The 23276-nt window shown below is 38.3% G+C and overlaps 1 protein-coding gene across 1 annotated transcript in view; it reads left to right on the top strand.

Moving 5' to 3' along the window:
• The window catches only part of pth2ra (parathyroid hormone 2 receptor a), a 102591-nt gene that overhangs the window by 16429 nt on the left and 62886 nt on the right, over positions 1-23276 (top strand). The window contains exons 3-5 of the mRNA XM_022680483.2: positions 16610-16720; positions 17789-17904; positions 18008-18105. Of these exons, the coding sequence (XP_022536204.1) occupies positions 16610-16720; positions 17789-17904; positions 18008-18105 (325 nt within the window). The remainder of the gene's footprint in view (positions 1-16609; positions 16721-17788; positions 17905-18007; positions 18106-23276) is intronic.

The following is a 23276-nucleotide window of genomic DNA, read 5'->3' as shown; positions in this document are numbered from 1 at the left end:
TTTGGTGTCAGGGTTGATCTGCTATCTAGGACTGGAATTGGGTGTCAGGATTGATCTGCTATCCAGGACCAGAACTGGGTGTTAGGATTAATCTGGTATCCAGGACCAGAATTGGGTGTCAGGATTGATCTGCTATCTAGGACCGGAATTGGGTGTCAGGATTGATCTGGTATCCAGGACCAGAACTGGGTGTTAGGATTAATCTGGTATCCAGGACCAGAATTGGGTGTTAGGATTGATCTACTATCCAGGACCAGAATTGGGTGTCAGGATTGATCTGCTATCCAGGACCAGAATTTGGTGTCAGGATTGATCTGCTATCCAGGACCAGAATTGGGTGTCAGGCTTGATCTGGTATCCAGGACCAGAATTGGGTGTCAGGTTTGATCTGCTATCTAGGACCAGAATTGGGTGTCAGGATTGATCTGGTATACAGGACCAGAATTTGGTGTCAGGGTTGATCTGCTATCTAGGACTGGAATTGGGTGTCAGGATTGATCTGGTATCCAGGACCAGAACTGGGTGTTAGGATTAATCTGGTATCCAGGACCAGAATTGGGTGTCAGGATTGATCTGCTATCTAGGACCGGAATTGGGTGTCAGGATTGATCTGGTATCCAGGACCAGAACTGGGTGTTAGGATTAATCTGGTATCCAGGACCAGAATTGGGTGTCAGGATTGATCTGCTATCCAGGACCAGATTTGGGTGTCAGGATTGATCTGCTATCCAGGACCAGAACTTGGTGTCAGGATTGATCAGGTATCCAGGACCAGATTTGGGTTTCAGGATTGATATGATACTTAGGATCAGGTTTGAACGTCAGGATTTGGCACCGAAATAAATCTGGTTTCTAGGATCAGGGATGGGCATCAGGAAGGGTCTGGTATTCAGGATCTGGATTGGGTATCAGGACAGATCTTGGTTATAGAATCATTTTTGGAAAAATATTCATGGATCGATATCCATGAGTAGGACTGTGGTTCATGAAAGATCTGGTACTGTATCTAGGATCAGGGTTGGACACCACAATAGATCTGGTATGCAGGACCAGTACTCAACATTGGGATATGTCCGGTATGTTAAATCAAGATTCGATGTGTGGATAGATCTGGTATCCTCACTCAGCATTAGGTTTCAAGATAGATCTGGTTTCCATGACCAGTATTTTCCATTGGATAAGATCTGGTATCCAGGGATTCAAAGGGATCCAAGAGTTTTTTGGGTTGGATAATATAGATCTGGCGTCAAGGACCTAGAAGCCCCCAATACATATTATCAGCCACAAAGAACCTTTTGTTTTTAATGGTGAATTACTTTCTCAGGCAACAGTATTTCCATCTACCCCTCCTTGCCCTTTTTGGTTCAGGCATTTTGTTTCTTTTTGCGTCACACTTACAAAACATTAGAGCAGCAGAACACGCAAACTTGGGGAAAAACACCCTTTGTTTTGAATGAATCACCAAGATCTGAACTCAGTGACAGTACAGCGCTAATGGATTGGCAGGCCCCAAATCTGTTTGGCCTACATACAAATATTCTTTTTTCTCACCTCGACCCATTACCCAGCATTTAGCTGATTATCTTCACTTGGTTTTGCTCACCTAGCATGTTAATATCCCAATTTCCTTTTGAACCATTTCATGAACCTTATAAGAGAACACAGCAGTAATAAAAACAGTTTTTTTTTTACAAGTCAGTAATTTGGGCTAATTTGCTTTAATTTTTACATTTCCTGTGTCAAATGGAACAGCACCACATGGGAACGTTTGAAAAACACATTCTGTACAGATGTTAAGTGGTTCTTACAGATAGTGGCTATCGTTATAAAACAAAGTAGAGAACTTTCAAAGGTCAGGTCATAAAAAAGAGAAGACATATACACTTCTTTTCCTGTTTAAAGGTGTCCTACAATGTATTTTCAGGGGTATTTTTCCTGGCATGGTTGAGTAATGAGAGTTTAGTATGAAGAATGACAAACCATGAACTTTAAACACTGAGCTTTGTGTGGGCTTCCTTTAAACGAATTTCTAGCAGAAACAAAACCTCAAACAGTTTCATACTGTAACAGTCCTGAGGCTAAAGAAGCTGACAAGAGTTAGCACTGCTATTGATGAAGTAGCTGAAAGGCTAAAAGCTAAAGCTAGGTCCATCAAAAAAGTGGATAAGGGCCAGTCAGGTACATTCTTTTCAGATAGCTAACCACTGAGGGGGAACAGAGAGGACATTGCATTGCTGTGTTAGTTCCATAAAGCAGCTAATAAAAGTAGAGCTCATCACTTGTTCTTATTTCTTACGCCATGAGAGGAAAATCAGTGGGTATGGTGGTCTGGAAGTGAGCTGTGTTCAGGTACGTTTCTGGTGTATTGCTATCTTGGCAATGGAAAACACAAGTGCGCCACTGATTGAACACAGCCTAGACAGAAATTAACAGTCAGACGTTAATTGCTATTTTGGAATGAGTTGTCAACACAGGCACCAACACCTGTACACCCTCCTTGTTATGCACACATGGACACACAGCAGTAAAAAAAAAAAAACATAGCACATGACGTTGACTCTGCGAAGAAGAGTTGGACACGTTCAGGTAGCTGCACCACTGAAATAGCAATATGCCAAAATCAGTACATACCTGGTTCTTAAAGGGAATAGCAAGTGAAATGCTGATTGGCATATTGTATGTTACGCCCAAAACACATTCAGGATTAATGAAAAAACTTGTCTTTTGCAAGTTTTGAGCCACTCAAGGCATACTTCTCCTGTCGTTATGATAGCAAAGGCACACTGATACGCCCTAAATCAAGCTGCATGGTCCCCGTTTTATGGCTCATGTTGACATATTTTTACAGCAAAGCAGGCAAAATGTTACAACATTGCCTTGTGCTGACCAGGGAGGAACCAGGACCAGGATTGAGGACCATTGCATGACAAAGTTATTCATGGTTGTATACAACCATGACAAGACATAACCTTCACCATTTGTCTGGATAAGGTTTTTTTTTCAGGTTGGTGGAAAAGCGTTTCTGGATGTTTCTAAATAGCACCCACCAATTAAGGTAGAGAACCTTTTTCAGTGTTACATAGAACCTTATAGTAGGGTAGTAGTACTGTATGTAGTCTAAAATCAAAGATGTGTTAAAAGTATGGCTGTTTTTGTCAAATATTTTATGTTTGTTGTGCTATGACCAGAAATGATTGGCATGAATACTGTGCACTTCCAGACTGTGCCTTTCATGGAGCTTCTGTGTAAATTCTGGTTGAGTGTGTGTTTGTGTGTTTGTGTGTCTAGGCCAGTTCAGGTCTCACAAACACCATTTTACGGTAAATTACACAATTCAATTGCTGCACCATCAGAAGCACTCTGAGGTCAGGACCTTGCTTGCTCACAAATGGACCTTCCCTCTAGGCCAAAAAAACAGTAATAAATAAAGCAGAGAAGTGTATACAAGTTACTAAAGCAGACCGCAGTTGTTGTGCAACTTTATCCACCAGCAACATTTGAAACAAATGATTTCACTTTTCTGGTGTGAAACTGTCAAATGAAATGTTATTTAATACAATTAAACTGTTGTAATTAGCAACTAAATGTATTAACTGCTCAAAGCCACAAATAGCAAATGTTACCTTTAATAACTACTACACATTAGCTACTGGTACTAATAGTATATCTTATAATTATTTACTAAATCTTAGGCTGCTACCAGTATTGCATAGAAACAAATGCTTGCCGGTATAAAAGTGAAGTGCAAAGTAAAAAAGGTGTACTTTTCCTGTGGTTATGATAGCAAAGACACACTGACACGCTCTAAATCAATCTGCACGGTGCACGGATTAATAGCTCAACTATTGATCACTAAAATAGGGACCATAATATTGGTTAGTATCATGTGTTTTCGGACTTGACAGCTGTGCATAAATCAAGTAGCCACTCCCAACTCAGTCATTTAGGCTAAGACTTCTTATCAATGTGAATCAGTCATAAATTTTCTTGGCACCCTGTAGTAAAACTACAGTACCCCACCTCCCTAGGTAACATTAATCCGTCTGAGAAAGGCTTTATAAATTAATTAAATGAATTTTGGGTTTGAATTGTTAACAAAAGCTTAACTGGTGACATATTAGCAGAGTCCTTCAGACGAGGAAGGCAAATGAGGCCTGCAGTTTTTTGGATGTTGTTGTGGGGTCTTTTGTGACCTCTTGGATGAGTGGTCATTGCACTCTTGAGGTAATTTTTCGTCGACCAGACACTCCTGGGAAGGTTCACCGCTGTTTCATGTTTGCATTATTTGTGGATAATTGCTCTCACTGTGGTTCTCTGGAGTCCTAAAACTTTAGAAATGGCTTTCTCACACAGGAACGTATAGTTGTGCATTTGTTCTCTCTTAATAATGAAAACGTCCATTTAAAAACTACATTTTGTTTTTTACTTGTGTTGTCTTCGACTAATTGAAATTTGTTTGGTGATCTAAAACACTTAAGGATGAAAAATGTGCAAAAAAATAAGAACTCATGAAGGGTGGAAACACTTTTTCACACCACTGTATATGATAAACCTGAAATGCCTTGCGCAGGGTGTAAGATAGGGTCCATTGTATTGATTTAACACTTAAACTGTTCCATTGTAAACCTTGACAAGTTTACTGTGTAGAAATGAAAAGTTTATGTTTATTACTTTAGTGCCTGGAAACACAACTTACTTAAAGCCTTTGAATCTGCCATTCTTCAATTATTTATTAGAATAGAATAGATTTAGAATAGTCCACTCCAGCTGTAGTTGCTCTCTAACTCTAGCACCATTTAAAGGCAAACAGCACACTTGAACCAGGAGCTGGCTCATAAGAAGCCAAATTCATCTTCATTCTTGTGTTTCTTGCTTTTTCTGCTTACTCAGTGTGGAACTTGTTGGTACAGCCTGCAGTTCTTGTTCTATTTATGCCTATGTAGTATTATTATCTTTAGATAGGCGGCCTGTTCCCAGTAATTGTATCTGTCCAGCATAAATATTGTAACTCAAAGCCGTTGCACATAATCGCATAAGAGTTGCAGACATGCTTTGCTTGCTGTTTTGCAGCTTTTTTAATGCGGCATGCTGAACTGAAAGCAGGCAGGTGGCTTCGGTTCTTAGAGTTAATCCTGGGCCTTTATAAATGGTGTGTAAACACAGAGGACAGACTATAGATCAGGGTTTGGCAGTAGGTGGCATAAACTATAATGAACGATAATGAAAAAAATATTAAATAAAATCCTTCTCTGAAGAACTTTTGTTCACATTCCTCCCGTGTTTCTCTCTTTCGCGCTCGGAGTGACTTTAGTTTCCGCCGGTTCTTGTTTTTCCGCCCGTTCTTGGGCTCCCTAACTCCTTATAAGGACATTTTTTTCTGGCCGTGTCTCAATTCACTGACCGGGGCAGCTTGGTGTATTGGATCGCGACCCTGATGACACAGGTTCGATCCTGCATGAGGAGCGGTGTATTTATTTATTTATTTTTTCCTTTCTTCTTGGTTTAACCTGCTTTGAGATCAACAGTTCTGGAATTGGGTTCAACAACCCTCTGGACTGGAGAGCTACTAGTCTGTAGCACTCCCACTGCACTTTTTTCAAAACAGATTTTTTTTTGTGGCCCGCCACGTAATGGCTTGGAAATATCTGGCCCGGGGCCAAACTTAATTGCCGACCCCTGCTGTAGACTTTTGGCTGCAGGTTGTTGGTTCCGTGGATGAAACCGATGATGACATTTTCAACTAAGTGACACTGACCAGCATTGTTTTTAGCGTCTTAAAAGTGAGTACAGTTGCAGCCCTGTTGCTTCATCACCTCAGGGGAAAACTGCAGCCGGCTGTCTTCGGAACACACTGTCACCGGCCAAGAAAAGTGCTGTGCACATCTTGTCTCCACTTGCAACTTGCAATTCTTTCAAAGTGCTTCAGAAAGTGGCTGTATATTTTATTATACACTGGTCTTCAAAGGCTACAATGGCACTCTTGTCCCAGTTATGTTGCTGTTATTTTCAAATTGACCCCTTGTAATGTTGGTAGGCTTCAGTGGAACAAAAGCATTTTTTTTTCAAGTGCAACCAACATACCATGTCTGCTAAGTCTGTATTGAAATCTCAGTTGAAATAGTTCAAGATTTAAAGAACTAATCAAGTTTCTTTTGTGTTGTGATGGTGGCACTGAAGTTCTACCACCCTGCAGAGTTGAGCTCCAGTTCTGATCCTGCTAATGAAGACTTTATGAGGCCTATTTTAGTGATTTATTGAGCACCAGTCAATTGTGGATGGCGCAGCTGGATTTAGGATGCGTCCTGTGTCTTTGGTGTTGTGAGGGTTTAAACAATAGGTCTTGTGTGGCTCAAAATACAAAGTCACGTACTAATTCTCTAAATTAATCATTAAGGTATTTTGGGTGTAACGTGAAATAAACCAATCAGTGTGTCATTTGGCATTCCATTTAAGAGGCAGGTGCGCTCTATCTTTGGCGCTTTTGGTATCTGACCTGCTCATTCACTCTGTGAAGGTACGCCAGCAGCTCGTTTAAGGGAACAGCAATGTTATTTTATTCTTCATTCTACTTTTCAATTGTTGAGTTAAAAGTCAGGTTTGTGCTCTGCAGCACATCCATGTGTATGTGTGTTTAATGAGCGGGGGTGTATGCAGGGCTGGGCGCACCTATAGGAATGGCCTCTGACGATTGGTTGTTGTCTAGGTTCATTTCAATCAGTGGCGCACCTGTGTTTTCCGCCACCAAGATAGCAACACGCCAGAAATTTACCTGAACACACCTCACTTCCAGACCACCACACCCATCAGGGTAGATTTATTCCTGAACTCTGATGCTACTTTAACAACGCGGGTGCAAAGCGTAAAAATAGACTGTTGACGGGGTGTACGATAACAAAGAGCATTGTGACATGCCTTGAGCAGTGTGTACGGTAGGGCCCTTAGAGTCTTAGAGTGAAGCAATTATAGTAATAGCCTCCCCAAATTACACAAGTAACTGCTTAAAAACTACTATTCAAATGCTTAGTACCAACAACGCCAAAACATAATGAACACACAAATGTCCTTTTCACTGTGTCAAAATTAACTAATGAATGGACCAATAGAAACTCTCCAATTAACCTGAAAAAAACAACTCTTTTTACATTGACTTCCGCTAAAAGTAAAAAAGGTTTTATCTCACTCCTGGAAAGTTGCTGTCTTGGAGATACAAGAAATGTTGGAATTTTACTTGGAAATAAAAAGCCAAAAAAAAAAAGGGTGTAAAATTTAAAAAAGGGGCGTGGATGTTTTATCATTGAAAAAAATTGGGATGAGTGGAACCACACAACATACTGCAACCAGCCCGCAGAGGCACTAAACTTGTGGTGACTTCATTTTAAAGAAACACTACTCTATTCATGATTTCTGCAGTCACTGGAGTTAACAATTCAATTGTCAATTTCCAAAATAAAAGGATTTATTTTGTGTATTGATATAGTGATGCTACAACACAAGGAGGCTAAAGACTAGCACATGCCTCCTCTGATACATGTGAAGTCAGTCACCGCCTCTTTTCGAGCTGCTGCTGATGCAGCATTGCAGAGTAGCATCACAGCGCACTCGGAGGAAAGTGCAGCGACTCGGTTCTGATACATCAGCTCACAGGCGCCTTGTTTTGATCACCATCACTCTTTGGAATGATGAGGGGAAAGAACGAGAGAAAGAGCAAGGCCAACTCAGCTTTTTCGGGCTCTGGCAGCTGATGGCAAGCTGCTTGACCGGGATTCGAAACAGCGATCTTCCGATCATAGGTGCAGTGCTTTAGACCGCTGGACCAGTTGGCTTTTTAAATATTCACATTCACTCAGCTTTATTCAGGTAGAGTGGATTGGGCAGGAAAAGGTTCTGTTGATGTTGTTTGAGGCTGGTTTGGTGCTATTGCAGCACTGCAGTCAACATCTTCACCATCCAGTTCCTCCAGAACCAAAACAATTGTCCTACAGCTGAGTGCTGCAATCCCCAGTCACATCAGTCTTTATTTCCACACTGAACATGTGGTTTGGGGCAGACTGGGCACAGTCCAATCTGTAGGCTTGTATAACTCATTACCAGTGGAGGAGACCCACCCATGGTGGATGAGACATGGATGCGGCTTGTGCTACGAGACCACCTGGGTGGCACCCCTAAGGTGCTGGAGATGAAACAGCTCCAGTTCAGGAGAGACAGTATGCTGTTATCGACAAAATCATTGGGACATCCTTGTTCCTGAGGGTGCTGAAAACAGTTTTTAGATTTGCTTGAGGTAAAGGACACTAAACATATAAGAATAAGTCGGTAAATGTAAATATTTGGAATGTTTCCACTTGGAACAGAGTTAAAAAATGGGAAAATCTTTCATGCACCCAATACAGATATATAGCAGTGGAGTGCAAAAGTTCAGCAACCCAGCTGTAACTTAACTAGCTAGTTAACTTTAGGGCATTGTATGTCTTCAGAAAGGGGGCAGGTGGTGCAGCAAATAATTATTATTGCCCTTTTCTTAATTCCTCTGTGATGAGGAGCTTAAGTTAGCTTTTATTGTATTTTATTAATCTGTTCCACCCTAAATGCTGCAGTATCCGCCATCTTTTGGGCCATTTAAGGTGGAATGGGTACGTAAGCGAGCTAGCTTGCTACTGAGACAAACTATAATAGAATTTTTTATACTTATTATGAAGAAAATTAACACAAAACATTTAATCTATACATTACAATATAGTAATATATATTGGTATATTGTAATTTTTATCTAGAAAAATAATAACAAATTTGTTGGTTTCTTTGGTCGCTCGTGCTGCCATCTTGCCAGTGATTCTTATAGCCCTTAGAAAAATCTCTGTTGGATGGGTCATGTAGCCCTAACAGTAGGGCTAAGTTGTAGGGCCAAGAGGTAAAATAGGATTGGATCTTGGCATCCGCCTGTAGTCCTCTTGAGCTTTATATTAATATGGCTGCCTGCAGCAGGCTGTGTTTTTTCTTGGTATTGTGTTCCGTACCTGGCAGCCAGGGATGTGGAAATATGATTAGGGAATGGGCAATTTGCAGGGTAAGAGTTTTTTCATAAGCTTCATAATGGACAATTCTTAGAAAAAACATTATGTCTAAAGCACTGCTGTCAAGACATTCCAATGCCTGAACCTAGCATGTTTTTTTTTTTTCTTAGTAACTGATGGCACATCAGAAAATATAATACATATTGATAATTAAATGAAAACATAATTGGGCCATTTTTATACTTTTTAAAAATATATATTTATACATCTGTATGGAGAAGGAGTTCTGATTCATATGTATAATTAATAGCAGTTCACAGCAGGTGCTCTTCTTCAAAAATGTCATTCCAGCAGTTCAGTCGCATTAACATCCATACTCTATTCAGTACTGATGTTTTACTGCAACCCTCAGAGAAACGCTTGGGTCAGCAAGGACATATCTGTTTTTCTTCCAGTGGGTTTCTTGCCTTCATCCAGCATCATTGTTTTCTGTGCCTACAGAGGAAATGCTTTGTACAAACACTTTCATCATATGCAAATGATACTCCTAATACATGACAAAGCACATCTTCATTTAGTATTCATTTAATCTGAGTATCGTCTCTGGTTAGTTCAACGGTCTTTGTCGCTAACAGCTTTGCTAATTACAGGGAGAATGCGCGTGACAATTAAGTGCTGGTAATAATCAGCTAATTAAACTGTAATATAAAACAGAGCACAGAACTGGACTGGGACTCCTGAAGAATCTTAACACAGAGAATATTCTTAAATAGTTTAGTTGAGAAACACACAGAACACCCTCTCTACTAGTAAAGAGGATCTTTACAGTCAGGTGCTTTTGTGAAACTGGAACTAACAGACAGTGCCTGCACAAAAAAATAAATTTCCATCTGGATTTAAGTAAGTAAATGATGTGGGGTTGATGCTGCAGTTGGTCTGCAGGTTTAGGTTCAGAAACAGTATGTGCTGAAAGAAAGAGGTCAGCTGACCACCTGAATATACTGAATATAGACCAGGTTATTCCATTAATGGATTTTTTCCCTGATGATACGGGCATATTCCAAGATGACAGTGTCAGGATTCATTGGGCTGGAATTGAGTGATTCAGGGAGCATGAGATCATCATTTTCACACATGGATTGAGAGAGTTCACCACAGAGTCCAGATCTTAACCTCATTGAGAATCTTTGGGATGTGGGATCTTTGGGACTAACTGTCCAAACTTTAAATAAAATGAAGTTGAGGAAATAAAACATGAAATACAGGGATTGGACAATGAAACTGAAACACCTGGTTTTAGAACACAATAATTTATTGTCTCGATGGACAGTTCTGGTGGAAACAGGAGAGTTGAGGTGAACATTGAATTCTGCCGTGATTTGGGCAGCCGTGGTTTTATGTTTCTTAGATACAATTTGGGTTAGCACCTGAACATCCCTTTCAGACAGCTTCCTCTTGCATCCACAGTTAATCCTGTTGGATGTGGCTGGTCCTTCTTGGTGGTATGCTGACATTACCCTGGATACCGTGGCTCTTTATACATCACAAAGACTTTTGAACTCTGGTAGGTCACCCATAATGTTGTGTGCATTGCAATATTTTGAGCAAAACTGTGCTATTACTCTGCTAGTTGAACCTTCACACTCTGCTCTTACTGGTGCAATAATGTGCAATTAATGAAGATTGGCCACCAGGCTGCTCCAATTTAGCCATTTTAGCCCACACTAAAATGACAGGTGTTTCAGTTTCATTGTCCAACCCTGGTATATGTTGGGCTCTACATTCTGTATACTGTCTCAGGTGTGTTCAACATTAATAGACCAGTTTTAAGCTAAGTACACTATGTTGACGCTGCTGTTTTCAATCATTTTCACAAAAATAAAAATATAGTGTGACTAACATGTAGTAACATGAATGTTTGTAATGCAGTTAAGCTTGCTTTTGGATATCTTCTCACTGAGTATATTATCTGGTTTAAACAACATTAATTTGTACTGAATTAACTATGTTTTTCCATCTGTCTGTTACTGTTACTGTCTGTTAGCTCTGCCCATGGTTGCCAGGTGTCTGGTTTTGGACCGGAGAGTCTGGTATTAAGCTCTATTTTCTTGTTTCCAGCTGGTGTTTCTCTCAAAACCCATTTAATTCCTTTATGAAGATAAAGTGCTCTATTAGCTCTGGGTTTTTAGTGGTAGACCTGCTGTGCACCGAATCCCCCTGGTACACCCCTAAACCACTGAACCAACACAGTACAATGAAGCAATAAACTAATGACCATCCCACAAAAAACTTTGCAGCTCAGCCAAACCACAATACCTAACATAGCATATCATAATAAGTGTAATATACTGTGGTTTGATTGCACAGTGCTGCTTGAAATATGGCTTGAAAATTAAATGTTGTAAAAGTAGATAAAGAGAACCCAGTTAAACCAAATGAGGGAAAAATCTTAAACTTTATAATTAATTTATTGAGGAAAATGATCAAATGAGTAGCAAAAATATGGGAACCTTTGCTTTCAACCTTTGCCCCCCCCCCCTTCCACAACATTTCTATTAAAAGGTCAGGATTTTGACTTAACCATTCCAAAACATTAACTTTATTCTTCTTCAACCATTCTTTGGTAGATCGACCTGTTTACTTAGGGTCACTGTCTTGCTGCATGACCTGCCTTTTATTGAAATTGATTGCAAAACATTAACTTTATTCTATTTTTCTTTCGTGTAACAGCTTGTGTGCCTTTACAACACAACTGATGCTCTCAAACCCTTTAGTGAAAAAGGCAAGACATTCAAGTAATTAAGAATTAAGTCTTGATAACGTCAGCTCCAATTTACACACAATTTTCACACAGTTTGATTTGCTACAAACAGCAGATGTTGTTATGATGTAGGAGACTGTTACACATAACAAATACGTGCTTTCATGCTAAAATACTTTGTATTATGCTCTTTAACAAAGACAGACGTATGATATGGCATATTAATAAGTGTATAAACAAATTAATTTTATATAATTATATGTACATGTATATATATATATATACATATATATATATATGTATATATATATATATATGTATATATATATATATATATATATATATATATATATATATATATATATATATATATATATATATATATACATATATGTATATATATGTATGTAAAATATATATATATATGTATGTAAAATGTATGGAAAATATGATTGTATGTCTGTGTAGTCTAAAGTCTTTATCATAAATATAATAAAATGTCACACAAATCAGAAAGCACACTATCTGTCTCTTACTCACTAGTTCCCTGGTTGTTCTGACTTGGAGAACTTTTGGTAGATACTGACCACTGCATTATTTACACAGCAACACCCAACAAACTTTGGAGACCTGACTCAATCATCCAGCCATCACAGTCCGGTCAAACCCTTGTCAAAGTGTCTCAGATTCTTCCACTTGTGAATTTCTCTCGTTTTTCCAACAGATTAAATTCAGGAACTGACTGTTCACTTGCTGCCTAATATATGCCGCCCCTTGACAGGTGCCACTGGTACCAGATCATCAGTACAGATGTTACTGCACTCTCTTCACCTGTCAGTGGGTTTAATGTGTGTGTAAGTGGGCTTGTATGGGTTTGTATTGACAGAACTGTGTGTCCTCATTCAGCTCCTGCTTAACAAATGGAAAAGACCTTCTGCTGGATTTTAGGGACTGTAGCGTAAGAACTTGTCAAAACCTTGTAATCGATTAGACATGCCCTGTAGCCTCCATACATACATCTACCCATTTGGGAAATAGAAGAGTGTGACATTATCCCTTGTACAGAATATTTCAGCTAAATGGATTAAAAATATCAAAAGATGAACGCAAGGCACAGCAATTTAGTGGAGAATTTATAGGCAAATGACTTTTCATTTCAGAATGAGCCTTTTTTTAAGGGCCGATCTTGCAGCCCGCAGGCATCATTGAGCACCTGCACTCAACGTCTGCTTTTGGAGTCCCTCTGCGCATAAACAAAACACGACTTGCATGTGTGTGCATAAACTAACATCAAGAGCAATCTGTGAAAATGCAGCACGCTAGCTCTGTCAGGAGGCTGAAAGAAATGAATTCAGATCACAGCCACAGCTTGAAATATTGGTTTTAGACAGTCGAAAAAGTCAACAGTTTGGAACATCTTTAAACAGCGAGAATAAAAAAGAACAGCCTCTCTAATGAGTGAGTTCAGCTCAGCGTGGCCATGCGTGGGTGAGTAAGAGTAGAAAAAACCCCAGTATTGAGCTGTGAAGCAGTGGAACAGTGATGGAGCTCCACCCAGTTCCTTGGGATCCAGGGGGATGTGTTTGAGTGGCAGGAGTTGTGGAATTCATAACCCAGCATTCATTTAATTCAGTCATACAGGGTTGTACAAAACCATAATCCATTGCCTGGTTAAATCTGTGGTGCAGTCAAGATAAAAGCTGGGGGCAATTGTAATAAAACAACAGACAAACAAGACAGGCTGCATGCACAGTAAATAAAAGAGGTAGGTGTGATTTAGGGTGCTCATAGTTGGGTGTTAACCATATAAATGGAAGAGATAAAAGGGAAAAATTAACATTGACCTTTAATTAACACTGAGGCAAGTGAGAACATGCAGTTCTGTAGATTTTGTTCTGGGTTCTTTTGTGACCTCCTGGATGAGTTGTCCATGCCCTTTTGGAGTAATTTTAGGCTGTTTACTTCTAAGAAGGTTCACCAGCCTTCTATGTTTTCTCCATGTGTGAATTTGAGCTCTCACTGTGGTTTACTGGAGTCACATAGCTTTAGAAATAACCTTTTTTAGACTGAAAGATGACAATGACTGTTTTTCAGAATGAGGCATGTTGAGTTGCTTTTTGAGAGCTTTTATCCTGCTTCCTTTTGTCAGACAGGTTCTATTTAAGTATTTTCTTGATTTTACAGGTCTGGCAGTGTTCAGGACTGCCAGAAAATTAAACTCAGCTTTCTAAGAAATGTGATTAATCACAGTTAATTCATGGGGTGGCAATAACTTTTTCACATAGGACCAGGTTTCCATGGATGGCAACAATAGTTCATCCCAAATCACCCATCTCAGTTGATCAGGTTTAGGTCAGGGGATTGTGGAGGACAAACACTTTTTTACAGTTTACTAAATATTCACATACTGTATGTGTCTCTTAATTGTTTTAATGTCTTTAATATTAATCTACAATCTAGAAAATAAATTTAAAAAAGAAATTAAGAAAAACATTGAATGAGGAAAGGTGTGTCCAAACTTTTGACTGGTGCTGTACAGTATTTATATACTTCCATATTTTAACTTTAAGGCTCCTAACGTCTTCAAAAGACCAGCTTAGAAGAAATAAATAATGGTAAAGTAAAAAAACTGAGACATAAAAAAGGAGAAGGAGAGAGAGAGAAAGAGAGAGAGCAAGAAAGAGTGTTGTGTGTTGCTTTAATTTTATACCCCATCACTGTGTTTTGTGTTTGTGTTGCTGCTTTGTTAAGATGCATGGTTGTGATATCAGAAGATCTGTAGATCTTAGATCTAACAGTATAGATATGAGAGTCACATTAGGCCCTTAATCACATTATTTAAATCAGCTCACCTAATTTAACATCATTAAGCTGATTAAGCTGATTTACCAAAGCAGGTGTTGATCTGATGAGAACTATAAATAATATTAAACTCTCATGAGGAGAGCTTTAGAGGTTTTGGAGATATTTTAAATTGCACAGTACTGTGCTTGACACCAGCTCACAGCTTGGATAGAACCCAAGGGGGAACGACAACAATGTCACGGAAGTTCACTTGAGGTTAAGGGTGTTTAGTCCAATCTGCACACTTTGCCAGCTGGAGTAATCATGGTCTGTTCTCAGAAAGTCATATTTATACAGTAGTTATAGCAGGAACTAATGACCGTGGGGAGTACCAGGACAATTCCCGGTGGATAACTCTGTATGTGGGCCACTTAAAAAAAAACTAGAATAGAACCTGACTAAAGTATTTAACCATTGAATTGAGTGCATTGGTGGACAGTATCCAAAGTGCATGGCCATTAGCCAATCACAGACATGCCACCTCCACAAGCATGCAACGTTTAAAAGATAAGTAATGAGCACCAAAGAAAAAAGAAGGGCAAAATAATACAATTTAGTTCAAATTTATTTACATAGAGCCTTTTATAGCGTGTTGTCGCAAAGCAGCTTTGCAGAGATATAGGTCCAAGCCTCTTATGAACAAGCACCACAGTGATAGTGCCAACAGTGGAAAGGAAAATCTTCCTCAGACTGAGAGGAAGAAACCTTAAGAGGAAGAGGAACCTCCGTAAGAGGAACCCATCCTCCTCTGGTCGAAACATACAGCGCATATAGACTTTAGATTCTTCTAAATACCACGTTTAGCTTTGAGGACAGATCTGCACACTCTTGGTATTATAATCTCAGTGTCTTCATGAGGTAGAGTCATATGGAATAGTTTTAGGAGTTGCTGCTTTTCCTTCACGCTGTTCTCAGTTGGGTTTGGGTTACTTTTTGTTGTTAACTACATGATTCCAAACGTGTCCCTTAAGTTTTAGGTTTTCTTGTCTTTAATATAAATCAACAAGGTAGAAAAACATTAAATGAGGAGGTGTTTCCAAACTTTTGACTTGACTTGGTACTGTAGTTAGATGAGCTAAATGAGGGATATATTTAGATGAGTGATGCAACTGTTAAAACCCTTAATTAGAAACCTCCAGATGGTTTGTATTTATGCTCCAACACAGTTTGTAACACATTGGAATAGAACAACATTTTATATTAAGAGATGCTAGATAGGCAGGTCGGTAAGCAGGTCGGTAGGAAGGAAGGTAAAATAGTGGTAATAAATCCACAATAAATAACTTTTTTGCCGTAAATGACTATGCGTGTATCCCTCCACCGTGAATATAATTTAAAAAAAAAAACTGAATTTTGTTTCAATCATTCTCAAAACTACAGAAAATGGTCTCAGGCATCAGGCAGTGTATTTATAACCATTTGGTGTTATAATGATTCATTTTGTCATATGGTTCCATTCATGATTCACTATGAGTAATTCAGACTCTATAGAACAGAAGTTTCTATATAACATTCCACATCAGACCCAATGTAAAGTGTGTTTTCTGTTTGTCTTTTTCTTGAATGTTCAATTATATAGACATTTGGAAATGGCACAATGGAACGTCACTGTAAAATAATAAACATTACAAAAATAATTTACATTTACATTTATGGCATTTATCTGACACTTTTACCCAAAGTGACTTACAAGTTTGTTCTTATTACGAAGTTAGGCCAATGTAGTGTTAGGAGTCTAACCCAAGGACTCTTATTGGTGTATCACAGTATAGTCACCCAGACTGGGAATTGAACCCTGGTCTCCCACATAATGCGGTACTTCATAAGCAGACGGTGGGGTTATCCACTGTGCCACACCAACTGCTATAATGCATGCATAACAAGCACTTCAGGCATACAAAATTAAATAATCACTTGAATTCTGTGAATAGTGTAATTTCAGCGTATTTAATGTTTTTTTTTTTTCCTCTCTTTTCTCTTAAAAAAAAAAAAGTGGACGAGTGCCCTGCAGAGTGGGACGGCTTGATCTGCTGGCCACGGGGGTACCCTGGAACTCTGGCCAAAGTGCCCTGCCCCAGATACATCTATGACTTTAACCATGCAGGTATGGATCAGTTTAACTTTCAAATTTAAGAGGATTTTACCAATTAATGTTGATTAAACTGTGGAGTGACCATATTAATCTGCTCATCAAAAACCTACAGATGGTCCAGGCTGGAGTTATGCTCCAAAGGATAGGGGTAGATGAACATCTGGAACATCTGGAGGTCCCTGAAGAACAGCTTAAGAACCACTGCCCTAGTTTTTTTTTTTTTTTTACTTTTCACAAGATGTCTAAATAAGACTGATTTACACATATTATATGATATGCCATTTGTCATGGGACAGAAACTTGTAGCAAGTGCCATGTCTTTTGCAGCATTCTTTTATATAGAGGCTAAAGAACACTAAAGAACAAAAATGATCTCATGCACTGAATGCAGATGTGAATTTTGTAAGCATCCAATCGTATCCAATGCTTCTAATCACTTAATTCTGAGTAAAAACTAGTAATGGTATTGGCTAGTACAAAAATACACATACTTGTACTGTATTTTTCTGACTATAAAATCCTTTAATTTTCCCAAAAAATCATCAGTGTACCTTATTTATGAATTTTACCAGTTAGGTTGTAAGTAGCAGTAAAGCCAATACAATGCAGTACAGTGTTATACAGGAGTTTCAGTTTATTTCTCCAGCAGTATTAGCATTAGCTGCTAGCTCTCAGTATTAGCATTAGCTCTTTGGCCGTGGTGAGTATTATCTGTCTGTACCCTGCTGCTAACATCGGATAGCTGCTAATGCTAATGCTCGAGCTTTTGTGGAAATCTAAGCTGCTTTACTCACCCAAATAAACAGTTTTCAGGAGAGAAATCGGTGTAGATTAACATCCAGCACTTGTTTGACTTTTTTTGAGTTTTATTTACTTGGCCTAGCTTAGCTTTACAGGTGAATTTAGAAGCAACACATAACGACACCCCTGTTTCTACTACTAGTTACTAAAGTCTAATAAAATGAGCCGTAAAATCCGGAGCGCAAAAAAAAAGGTACTCATACTTGGGATCTATGCACCCCAAATTGAATTTGAATATGTAATATATTACTCTTACACTGTTATGCTTCGTTTTTGCAGGCCATGCCTACCGGAGATGTGATTCGAACAGTTCCTGGCTGCTTGGAGAAAGCTTGAATAAGACATGGGCCAATTACACAGAGTGCATAAAGTCCCCAGGACCAAACAGAGAGCGAGTACGTAAGCAGAGCAATACACTAGAGACCACATTCTGCATAAGTGTCTTCTAGCTTCTGCATATGAATCTCCTCTCCAACTAAAGTCCATTTCTGTCTACAGCAAGTCTTCTTCGAGAGGCTTCATATCATGTACACTGTGGGCTATGCTGTGTCCTTTGGCTCTCTACTGGTGGCCATTCTCATCATCGGATATTTTAGGTAAGAGATCATTTGTGAGATTGGTGTTAATTGTGTGTTTAGACTGTGTGCGCAAACGTATTGCTTACTTATTGGTTCTTTTGAAAGGGTATTTAGAAGAGTTTGTTTCCAGAAAATACTTTTTACTACATTTTGAATCATTGCTGTGATGGTTTGATTGCATCCAGCCATTGGAGAATTTGTGTCATTGTACATGTTGAATGATCACCACTCAAAAAAACTATGGTTTTCCCCATTGCTGTCAGTTATGATGAGGATAAGCTAAGCCATCTCTGTCAATGTACTCTTCATCTCATGCCACTGGTGTCTCGATTTACTGTGCAGTTACACATTAATAATCCATGTTATAACATTGTAACAACAGGTGAAGTATACATTGTCACAGAATGCTTATATTTGCACAGGTTATGTAATTACACATGAGTATCTGAATATTTTGTCCATATTGCCATGATTAAATCCAAATAATTATGCATATTCTTCAAAATTGCATAACAGACAAGAGCTGTTGGAGAAACATCCACCCAAATCCGCTCAAATTAATGTTAAAACACATGTGCAATTACATTATCAACACAGTTGAATAAATATGTAGCAATGCATAATTAACTCGTAGTTACATTGTTATTAAATTGATTGTTATTGTGTAACTGCATGGTTATTAGAAACGCTTATAAAGTAGGACCCCACTGGCTGCGACACAAGCCCAAAACCTGATCAATCCACTCCAATCCACGTTCGGAGTGGTCTTCTTCTTTTTATGAAATTCTGCTTCCTTTTCCTCCAAACAAAACTTTGCTCATAGCAGCCAAAACGTTCTACCTTTAATAACTAATTAATCCACAGTTTTGTTTGTTTTGTTTAATACATAAGGATTGTTCAGATGGTCTCTAAAGTCCCACTCAATAGTATAATTTAAAGTTGAATTAAATCCTCCTAAAGTTTTTTTTTCTTAATGCTGACATTCCAGAAGTTGAAAATCGACAGCAGTATGTACATTGGGGGATTGCTTGGCAATGCCTATATCTATATAGCCCATATAAGTTGCGATAAGGTGCTATCTTGTGAGTGAGAGTGAAAAGTGGCCAGCGTACTCATGGCAAGGCAGTGTGAATGATCAAAATTTAACATTCCTCTGCCCATATGTTGTTGGTTTGTAACTGGAATACGCAATTGAAGCAACAATCATATAAAGCAGTTCTCTCTGCTTAAATTGTTTTTGGTCTTTCAGAATTCAGCTTGACCTTCACCATTTTTGTGAACTTTAACTGCCATTTCTTAATTACATTACAAACCAAGGAACAGTTTACTCAAGAGACCTTGTTATGTTCTTTTAGCCTTCCCTAGTCTGCCCTGTGTTTTGTGCAGAAAGCTCTTTTTAAACATTCAGAGGCAGCTCCAGTCCCATTTCACCCTTGTCTATTGAACCGTTGGGAATGTAACCTTAGCAAGCAGTTCTGAAAGGGAGGAGTTGTAAATGTACCTTTAACATTTGGGTCATTCTACCAAATCGTCCTCTATTGGCATTGCAAAAGGTCTTAAACTTTTTCTGTTCTGTTCTGTATTTAACATTTAAACTTAGAGTCAGGGCCAGATAAGAATTCTCAATGAGAGAATAAAAAGGCTTTATTAAAAAATGGGTAGCCCAAAAATGTGATCAACAAAATGCAGGGTAAAAATCAAAAAGCAAATATGAAATATGAAATAAAAAGGGCAGTACACAAATAAAGGGAGAGTAAAGCAGTCCAGGTCGAAGTGTGGCACTACAAACTTGTTAAATCTATATTTAAAAAGAGTAATACACAGGAGAAAATAAAACATGGCAAGAAAAAAAAACTCTGTATAGACGAAGGACAAAACCAGATCAAATACTCAGTGGGTGATAGTGAAGTGCAGGGGTATATATAGTGTGTGAAACAGGTGAAGTCAATATTCAGGTGATTGTGGTTTAGGAGGTGTCATTTGAAAAGTCATTTGAATGTGAGAGAGTGAATGGGTGATGTCAGTGTGAGGGGCATTCTGGGCAATGGAGTCCAGAGCTGGGAAATCGCTGGTAGACACAGGTACTGTAGGTGTGACACAGGTGTGGGTGGCTATGTTATTACATAATGTATGGTCAATGAATGAATAGACATGAATGAAGACTTAGCATATTCAGAATATTTAGAATATTCAGCATGCTTGTGCATTTGTTTAAACATTGTGGGTGACAAAAAAGGTAAACCAGTGATATTTTCATTATTATTAAAAAATGCACAACATTTTACGACATTGCTACAAATGACCATCCATCAAACCACAATCACAGTATGTTGACGTATGTTATTTAATTGAGCTGTGACTTCAGTAACTTCATTTAAAAGCTTTATATTAAATAAATTCAATGAAAATGTATTTATACAGCACTACAAAATCAAATCAAAATCAAACAAAGCAGCTGTGCTTTAGGATTCGATCCAGATTAAATTTCCCGCTAGGAACTAAGAAATTTAATAAAAAATTATATATATATATATATATATATATATATATATATATATATATATATATATATAAATAAGTGCTGCCACCCACACTCTAAAAAACAGAGGTATGATATGAGTACTTTTTTGTACTCAAAGGTACACTCTTCATAATTGTACCCTCAAAGGTACAATATTGGTCTTTACAGGGTCAGATTTGTTCCCTCTGAAGTACAAAGTAATTTCTAACAGAAATAAGTACAAATTTGTACCATTTAACCAGACAAAAGGTACATTCAGTATTCTGTATCACTGTACTAATAAACAATAAATATTTTAATTGCACATTTTTTATTTGAAAGCCAGACAATTTTGGATCATCAAGTTTTTGAGCCATATTCAGTTGATGATAATGTTTATAATATTTATAATCTTTACTGGCACAAAAACCATGGGTACAAAAAAGGACTTTTACTGAAAGGTACATTTTGGTACCTCAATATAAGGTATTGTATTTGTACTCTTTTAAGTAAAAATCTGTACTTACTTTTCTTAGTGTGCACTTGTCTTGCTGGCCAGTGCGTTCAAGTATTTATGGAATTTTGTAAAAAAAAAAAAAGGAAATAACAAAAGAATATTATCTTGCTACCTGCTGCAATTCAGAGGAGAACCAGCTCCCCTTTTAAAGCTCCTCAACATGTCGTTTCAGATCATTTGAGCCCGGACCTTTTATAGATTACACAATTCAAATGAATAGCACAGCATCTGGCCAAGCAGCTGCAGAGACAAAAAAGCACAGGCACGAAACAAAGAGACGAAACAAAACACATCCAGGGACGTAACGGCATGTTAATGGAACGAGCTGATAGCAAATGTTCAAACAAAACAAAAAAAACAGCTGACAAAAAAAACATGTTAGATTGGCTGTTTAAGTGCACATTATTCATTCCAATCTCAAGCCGTCATTTCGATTTTGAATGTTTTGAAATTGAATAATGTGAAGGGTGTGAGGCGGTATGTGTTCAGAACAAAGAGAGAAGAATCTCAACAAAGCATAAAAACAGAGGAGTCTGCTAAGGGCTGTGCTATACGCCCCAATCAGCATTGTTCCTGCTGACAACTACTTTTGCTTTTATCATAAGAGTAAAAAAAAAAATACTCACTGCACTTTTGAGTCATAAAAAGCCATTAGTTACCGTATGTGTTATTCCTTTTAATATACTCTTAAACATAAAGCCATAGTCAATTACATTTGGTTCCATAAAGAACTTGGTTTGTAATGGAGATAATTAGATAATTGAGTTTGAAGAGCCTCTAACCCCCAGTGTTTTCTCAATCCTGAACCTGGTGCCACCCAGCTCTGCACTTTCTATAGTTTTCATTTATGATTTAACACACCCCCTACAACTCTGAAAGGGGTTTAAATGAACTGATTAGTTGAATAAGGTGTGTTTGGAGGAAGGAAAGACATAAATTATCAGAGCAGGTGGGGAGCACCAGGATCAGGATTGAGGGATGACAGAGATTCAACTCACAACAGTAATTCAACTCACAACAGAGATTTGACATGTCAGATATTCAACTTACAACAGAGATTCAACTTATGACAAAGATTGGACTCACAACAGAGACTTGAGTCACACCTCAGATTTGACTCACCACAGAGATTCAACTCATGAAAGAGTTTTGACTCCCAACAAAGATTCAACCTGCAACAGAGATTCAACTCCCGACAGAGATTCAACTAAGATTTGATTCACAACAGAGATACGACTCCCGACAGAGATTTAACTCATGACAATGATTCAACTCACAACAGAACTGTGACTCACATCAGAGATTCGACTCTCAACAGAGATTCGGCTCACAACAAAGATTGACTCACATCAGAGATTCGACTCACATCAGAGATTCGACTTACATCAGAGGTTCAACTCACATCAGAGATTCGACTCACATCAGAGATTGACTCAAGAGATTCGACTCACAACAGAAATTTGACTTACAACAGAGATTCAACTCACAACAGAGATTCGGCTCACAACAAAGATTGACTCACATCAGAGATTCGACTCACATCAGAGATTCGACTTACATCAGAGATTCGATTCACAACAGGGATTTGACTGACAACAGAGATTTGACTCACAAAAAAGATTTGACTTGTGACAGAGATTTGACTCACAGCAGAGATTTAACTCACAACAAAGTTTTAACTCACCACAGAAATTTGATTCACAACAGTGATTTGAATTGTGTCAGAGATTTGACTCCCGACAGAGATTTGATTCACAACAGATTTCAACTCATAACAGAGACTCAACTAACATCAGAGATTTGATTCGCAATAGAGATTCAACTCACAATAGAGATTCGATTCCCATCAGAGAGTCGATTCCCATCAGAGATTCGATTCACATCAGAGATTCAACTCACAACCGAGATTCGATTCACAACAGAGATTCGATTCACAATAGAGATTTGACTGCCAACAAATATTTGACCTACAACAAAGATTTGACCTACAGCAAAGATTTGACCTACAACAGATATTTGACTCACAATAGAGATTCAACTATCAAAAAATATTTAAATCAGAACAGAGATTTGACTCCCAGCAGAGATTTGACTTTGGACAGAGGTTCGATTCACAACAGAGATCAAACCTATCCTAAGCAAAAAAACAAAAAAAATGTAAAACGTTATTTA

This window comes from Astyanax mexicanus, chromosome 11 (assembly GCF_023375975.1).
Source record: "Astyanax mexicanus isolate ESR-SI-001 chromosome 11, AstMex3_surface, whole genome shotgun sequence".
Lineage (NCBI taxonomy): Eukaryota > Metazoa > Chordata > Actinopteri > Characiformes > Acestrorhamphidae > Astyanax > Astyanax mexicanus.
This window is presented reverse-complemented; position numbering and strand designations above follow the sequence as displayed.